At 42.1% G+C, this 7,343-nt stretch overlaps 1 protein-coding gene across 1 annotated transcript; it reads left to right on the top strand.

The window, feature by feature from the left end:
• The first annotated feature begins 520 nt into the window (after positions 1-520).
• LOC120055683 (C-C motif chemokine 4-like) lies at positions 521-1,407 on the top strand. Its single transcript, XM_039003576.1, has 4 exons — positions 521-608; positions 754-868; positions 1,054-1,131; positions 1,371-1,407. Exons 1-4 carry the CDS (start codon positions 521-523, stop codon positions 1,405-1,407), a joined length of 318 nt encoding a protein of 105 aa, XP_038859504.1.
• The last annotated feature ends 5,936 nt before the right edge of the window (positions 1,408-7,343 follow it).

Raw genomic sequence — 7,343 nt, 5'->3', positions numbered from 1 at the left:
TGGCTACACACACACACATACATAATCACAGAAAAATAAGTTCATTTGAGACCGTGGTTGGCAATGCAACCTCATAATAGAAAGGCAATAATCTTACACTCTCCAGGCTGCCAGATATGTATATGTCTATATAGGATCATAGGATGATAGAGTATCAACACAAATTCTTCATTGAAATATGTAGTACTTAATACTAGTACTTAATACTATGATTGTCGATCATGAATAGGCAAGTAAAGATTGGGCTCAAAACATTCTCCCTCTTGTTCTGTTGAAGAATCTTGTTCCTTTTTTGTTACTCGTTGGGGAAAGTGATGGGGAAATTCTGCCGAGGAACTTTGGTTTTAAGGCGTGGGTAGGAAAGCCCATTTCACCTCTCAGAGAATAAGTTTCTACCTGCACCAGGAGTATATATATAGCTCTGGTGAGGAGTAGGACCTCACACAGCCACTGAATCTCTCTGTCTGAAGACAAGACAGCAGCTCATCACATCACTAACCACAGCACCAGAGAAGAAGAGATGGCCCAGATCAGAGCCCCTGTTATTGTGCTGCTCGTGCTCCTGGCTGTGGGGCTGTTCACTACTGAGGCTTCTGCAGCTAAACAAGGTCAATATTCTGCTGTGAAAGTTGTGTCTTAGTCCGTCTGTCTGTGTTATTACTGGAACACTGAAATAAACTGTTGGACAATTAGAGTAATATTTAGTCTTCATCAGGATTCCTCTTTAATTGTTGATTTGTTCATTTTTTACAGGACGTCGTAGAAGAGGCTGCTGTCAAAGCTATACTGGTGGGGAAATACCTTTTGGAGTTATCGTAGGCTATACCCTACAGAATGATTTTGAAATCTGCAGAATCCCTGCTATCATGTGAGTATCTTTGATGTGATTATTTAGTTTTGAATTGAGGTTCAGGATTCTTTAGAGAACTTTAAATTATTCAGCAAGAAAAATACATTATACTGTAATTATAGTTGAATAGAAATATGGGTTAACAATGCTGTAAAAACAGAGTGTTGAATATGGACTTACGGTTTTGTATGTGTCTCTTCCAGATTCCACACTAAAAAGGGGAAAGATTTGTGTGCAGACCCTTCCCAGAGCTCGGTGATCCAACATGTCAACCGACTAGGGTAAGAATGACTCTCATAAATAACATTACAACTGTTATACTGTTTACACTTGAATATTAAAAGGGATTTAGAATATAGTTGTTTATTATGAATGGTACAAACAAAGTTGGTACTCCTGAACGTAGACACATTGAACCTGTTTCAGATTTGACAACAGATACAACTCTAATTGGAGATATTGAAATATAAGAGTGGCCTTAACAACTGAAAATAATATGAATGTTTCTAATCTATTTCAGGGACAAGGCGGTTCACATCAGGAAATCACAGTCCTAATCCGATGATGGGTTCTGGATACAGATCAGCAGAACATGTGTATTTAACAGTCAGGAACTGAACATGTTAATAACTAGTGTAAATCTCCCATCCTGTTTCATCTGCTATCCATCTACCTATATTTTCTTAGTCCTATATTTTCTGGGCTGATTTTATATAAATAGATTTTGGAATTAAAAAATGTAGTTATAATATAACACTTTTTTATGAGCAATAAGGTTACGATCTCATTGTAAGACTATCAGGAAACTAAATGTTTAAACTTTTTTTCATGAAAACATTTGTTACTTTTTGTCACTGTTACAATTTATATCTATAGTAAATGTATTATATTTTACTATAACCTGTTTGTATATGAAATAGGCTTTGTGATTGCAGAGTTTAATGGTTTGATCTCGTTTTATGGGCCTCAGAAATTGCACACGTTGTAGCACTTTTATTCATAAAAGTCTTGTGTATGATCATATCGTTGATCACATCTGAAGCTTTTAACTGTTACTTTAATATTTTATGTCAATAATAAATATATTTTCTAAAGAATTCTCACTTGTTTTGTGTGTTCATCTTGTGTGGTATGAGTGGTGAATGGAAGATGAACCTTGGACAGTACAATGGCAGACACTAACAGATGAAGCAGACAGAGACAAGATATTGAATAGTAACTGTGGAGGAGACTGCACCATGAGAGGTCACCAGTGGATTGATGTAGTAACTGTGGAGGACACTACACCATGAGAGGTCAGCAGTGGATGGATGTAATAACTGTGGAGGACACTACACCATGAGAGGTCATCAGTGGGTGGATGTAGTAACTGTAGAGGACACTACACCATGAGAAGTCACCAGTGGATGGATGTAATAACTGTGGAGGACACTACACCATGAGAGGTCAGCAGTGGATGGATGTAATAACTGTGGAGGACACTACACCATGAGAGGTCACCAGTGGATGGATGTAATAACTGTGGAGGACACTACACCATGAGAGGTCACCAGTGGATGGATGTAGTAACTGTGGAGGACACTACACCATGAGAGGTCACCAGTGGATGGATGTAGTAACTGTGGAGGACACTACACCGTGAGAGGTCACCAGTGGGTGGATGTAGTAACTGTAGAGGACACTACACCATGAGAGGTCAGCAGTGGATGGATGTAGTAACTGTAGAGGACACTACACCATGAGAGGTCACCAGTGGATGGATGTAGTAACTGTAGAGGACACTACACCATGAGAGGTCACCAGTGGATTGATGTAGTAACTGTAGAGGACACTACACCATGAGAAGTCACCAGTGGATGGATGTAATAACTGTACAAGACACTAAACCATGAGAGGTCACCGGTGGGTGGATGTAGTAACTGTGGAGGACACTACACCATGAGAGGTCAGCAGAGGGTGAATCCCTCTCACAGTGTTTCTTATCAAAACACTCCTATTCCAAAGGCCTTGTAGAGATGACATACAGTACATTCTTTTTGGATGTGTTAAATTCCCAAATTCCAAACTGTGTCACAACACACACTGTTGTCTCTGCTATCAAAGCAGTGAAATTCCAGCTCTGGAAGTTGTCATTCTGCATTTGCAACCAAATTATTTTCTTGAGAGAATTCAATAGTTCAACACATGAACAGTGATTAAGAAATCTAAATGTTTCAAATAGACGGGAAGTTGACAATAGATTATTAGTAGCATGTATTCATGCTTTGTTGTTGTGACTTCATTCATATAATTCAGTTATTATTCTATTGTTACAGTCATCAAATATTCAAAAGCTGTAAGAGCCGACGCTGGAGATGAGAAGTAGGGCCCGGGAGTCAACATTTAATAGGAACAGACATGGAACAAGCAACAGCGTCAGCCCCGGGAAACATACAGACAGACGATAAACAATGCAGTAGGGAACAGAGATGGGGAACTGACAAATATAGGGGAGGTAATAAACAGGTGACTGAGTCCAGGTGAGTCCAATAATACACTGATGCACATGATGGGGAAAGTACCAGTACTGACGGTGGCAGGAGTGCGTAATGCTGGGGAGCCTGGCGCCTTCGAGCGCCAGGGAGGGGGAGCGGGAGCAGGCGTGACAATTGCATTGAATTGCAAAATCTGATGCAATGATTTACTGCCATAGGGCTGGGTGCAGCTAGTATAAATATATTGGTCAACTTACAGAAAGAAAATACATACTTATTTTCATATTTGCTAAACAGAATATATTTGTTAGGCCTCGTCCATTGGACAATTAAATAGGAATTTCAATCCTCTGAGGAATGAAAACACCATGTACTCTACATCTCAGATAGAGATGAAAATCACAATTCAGAAACATGAACCAAAACTCATTACAACTGTTATTGACCCGGTGTGTCAACTCAACCATAACAGACATGCAGCCAAATATGCTGATGGAAATGCTCTCTTCCTCTCTCTCTCTTCATCCCTGTCACCATCTCTCTCCTTCCCTCTCTCCCCATCTCTCTCTCTACCTCATTTCCCCTCTCTCCCACTCTTCCTCCCTCTCTTTCTCTCTCTGCTCTCCCTCTCCCCCTAACCGTCTCTCTTTCTTTTACCCTCTCTCCCCAACTCTACTCCCTCTCTTTCTCAATCGCTCTATCTCTTTCTTCCTCCCTCTCCCTCTCTCCCCTGTCTCTCTCTCTCCCTCCTCCCTCTCCCTCTCTCCCCTGTCTCTCTCTCTCCCTCCTCTCTCTGCCTCTCTCTCCTCCTTCCCCTGCCCTCTCTCTCTCTTTCTAACCGCCAGGGGTTTGAGGTTTGGGGGGGGGGGGGGCTGTTCATTGACCCGGTGTGATATAGATCATGATGTGTTTTCCCAATTAAATCAATCTGACAGACAGTTAGATGGGTATGTACCCTCTTAGAAAAAATGGTTCCAAAACGGTTCATCGGCTGTCCCCGTAGGAGAACCCTTTTTGGTTCCGGGAGAACCCTTTTTTATTTCCACATAGATCCATTTTGGGTTCCATGTAGAACCCTCTGTGGAAAGGGTCGTACATGGAACCCAAAAAAGTTATCCTTGAACCAGGTTCTAAATAGCTTCTTATTTTAAGGAGTTGAACTCAGAGTTGACCAAAGCAACCTCGCAAACTCCCCAAGCCTGATTCTTAGTACAGGGCTCTGACGGTCCCTCTCCTATCTAGTGTAAGTCTCACTCTAGCCACTAGAGGGCAGCAGAACCTGTCAAACCTTAGAAAATCAACCTATCTTATTATTATTTTATTTATTTAACCTTTATTTTAGTAGGCAAGTCAGTTAAGAACAAATTCTTATTTTCAATGACGGATTACCAAAAGGCAAAAGGCCTCCTGCGGGGACGGTGGCCTGGGATTAAAGAAATAAAATAAATACAATATAAATATAGGACAAATCACACCAACAACAACAGAGACAACACAACACTACATAAAGAAAGACCTAAGACAACAACATAGCAAGGCAGCAACACATGACAACACAGCATGGTAGCAACACAACATAACAACAACATGGTAGCAACACAACATGGCAGCAGCACAAAACATGGTGCAAACATTATTGGGCACAGTCAACAGCACAAAGGTCAAGAAGATAGAGACAACAATACATCACACAAAGCAGCCACAACTGTCAGTAAGAGTGTCCATGATTGAGTCTTTGAATGAAGAGATTGAGATAAAACTGTCCAGTTTGAGTGTTTGTTGGTAGCTCGTTCCAGTCGCTAGCTGCAGCAACCTGAAAGAGGAGCGACCCAGGGATGTGTGTGCTTTGGGGACCTTTAACAGAATGTGACTGGCAGAACGGGTGTATGTGGAGGATGTGGGCTGCAGTAGATATCTCAGATAGGGGGGAGTGAGGCCTAAGAGGGTTTAATTAATAAACATCAACCATTGGGTCTTGCGACGGGTATACAGAGATGACCAGTTTACAGCATTGGTGGCAAATCTGATGGCCGAATGGTAAAGAACGTCTAGCCGCTCGAGAGCACCCTTACCTGCCGATCTATAAATTATGTCTCCGTAATCTAGCATGGGTAGGATGGTCATCTGAATCAGGGTTAGTTTGACAGCTGGGGTGAAAGAGGAGGGATTACGATACAGGAAACCAAGTCTAGATTTAACCTTAGCCTTAGAAGTTTAGCTCGTCTGGTAGGCTTGTGTCACTGGGAAGCTCTTGACTGTGCTTCCCTTTGTAGTCTGTAATGGTTTGTAAGCCCTGCCACATTCGACGAGCGTCGGAGCCGGTGTAGTACGATTGGATCTTAGTCTTGTACTGACACTTTGCCTGTTTGATGGTTCGTCGGAGGGCATAGCGGGATTTCTTATATGCTTCTTGGTTAGAGTCCCGCTCATTGAAAGTGGCAGCTCTAGACTTTAGCTCTGTGTGGATGTTGGCTGTAATCCATGGCTTCTGATTGGGATATGTACGTACGGTCACTGTGGGGACGACTTCATCAATGCACTTATTGATGAAGCCAATGACTGATGTGGTGTACTCCTCAATGCCATAGGAAGAATCCCGGAATATATTCCAGTCTGTGCTAGCAAAACAGTCCTGTAGCTTAGCATCTGCACCAGCTGACCACTTTTTTATTCACCTAGTCACTGGTGCTTCCTGCTTTAATTTTTACATGTAAGCAGGAATCAGGAGGATATAATTATGGTCAGATTTGCAAAATGGAGTGCGAGAGAGAGTTTTGTACGCGTCTCTGTGTGTGGAGTAATGGTGGTCTAGAGTTTTTTCCCTCTGGTTGCACATTTAACATGCTGATAGAAATTTGGTTAAACAAATTTAAGTTTCTCTGCATTAAAGTACCCGGCCACTAGGAGCGCCGCCTCTGGATGAGCATGTAACTGTTTGCTTATGGCGAAACACAGGTCATTGAGTGTGGTCTTAGTGCCAGCATCGGTCTGTGGTGGTATGTAGACAGCTACGAAAAGTACAGATGAAAACTCTCTAGGTAGATTGTGTGGTCTACAGCTTGTCATGAGATACTCTACCGCAGGGGAGCAAAACCTTGAGACTTCCTTAGATATCGTGCACCAGCTGTTCTTTATGTATATGCATAGTCCGCCACCCCTTGTCTTACCAGACGCCGCTGTTCTATCCTGCCGATACAGCGTATAACCAGCCAGCTGTATGTTGATAATGTCGACGTTTAACCATGACTCCTTGATGCAGAAGATATATTCGATCCGCTACGAATTCTCAGAAAGCAGCCCGACCTTCGTCCTCTTTTTCTCCATCGTCTCTTCACGCAAATGACGGGGATTTGGGCCTGTTTCCGGGAAAGCAGTATGTCGTTCACGTTGGGCTCGTTGGACTCCTTAACGGGAAAAAATTCTGCCAGTTCGTGGTGAGTAATCGCAGTTCTGATGTACAGAAGTTATTTTCAGTCATAAGAGATGGTAGCAGCAACATTATGTACAAAAGAAGTAAAAATATAAGCTACAAACAACGCAAAAAACGAACATAAAAACGCAATCGGTTAGGAGCACGTAAAACTTCAACCGAGTTCTCCGGCGCAGTCTCAAAGAACAGTCTTCTTTTTTCTAGGGTGTAATCTAGGGTGCAATCATTAGTCCAACAGTTGCAAACGAGTTTCTATTGGATACATTCAGGTATGTTTATCACAATTTCATTCCGTTTGATTCTGTTTGCGTTTTTCAACAGAGTGGGCGGAATGAATTCACCCCTGATCAGGCGTAAACACCGTTCACTTTCATAGCAGCCACGTTATATTCCTTCTCGTGTCTATGCACTCTCCTCTTCCCTTCCCTTCGTTTGTGGACTTCAATGCACAACACATCAGCTGTATGTGACCAGGAGAAAAACACTTTCCATCCCAAACAATATCCTAACCACTACACACAGCCTAAGTCGTTGTCACCATTTTAGCTCAAGTAAAGTCCTAGTCAACATAGCTAATATAACAAATTAG

Source organism: Salvelinus namaycush, chromosome 11 (genome assembly GCF_016432855.1).
Source record: "Salvelinus namaycush isolate Seneca chromosome 11, SaNama_1.0, whole genome shotgun sequence".
In the NCBI taxonomy this organism is placed as follows: domain Eukaryota; kingdom Metazoa; phylum Chordata; class Actinopteri; order Salmoniformes; family Salmonidae; genus Salvelinus; species Salvelinus namaycush.
This window is presented reverse-complemented; position numbering and strand designations above follow the sequence as displayed.

Bases quoted from the DNA above. Each gene is read 5' to 3' on its own strand.
- LOC120055683 (XM_039003576.1), top strand. From the start codon at position 521: ATGGCCCAGATCAGAGCCCCTGTTATTGTGCTGCTCGTGCTCCTGGCT. The intron at 869-1,053 runs GTGAGTATCTTT...TGTCTCTTCCAG, and splicing joins TGCAGAATCCCTGCTATCAT to ATTCCACACTAAAAAGGGGA. The intron at 1,132-1,370 runs GTAAGAATGACT...AATCTATTTCAG, and splicing joins CAACATGTCAACCGACTAGG to GGACAAGGCGGTTCACATCA.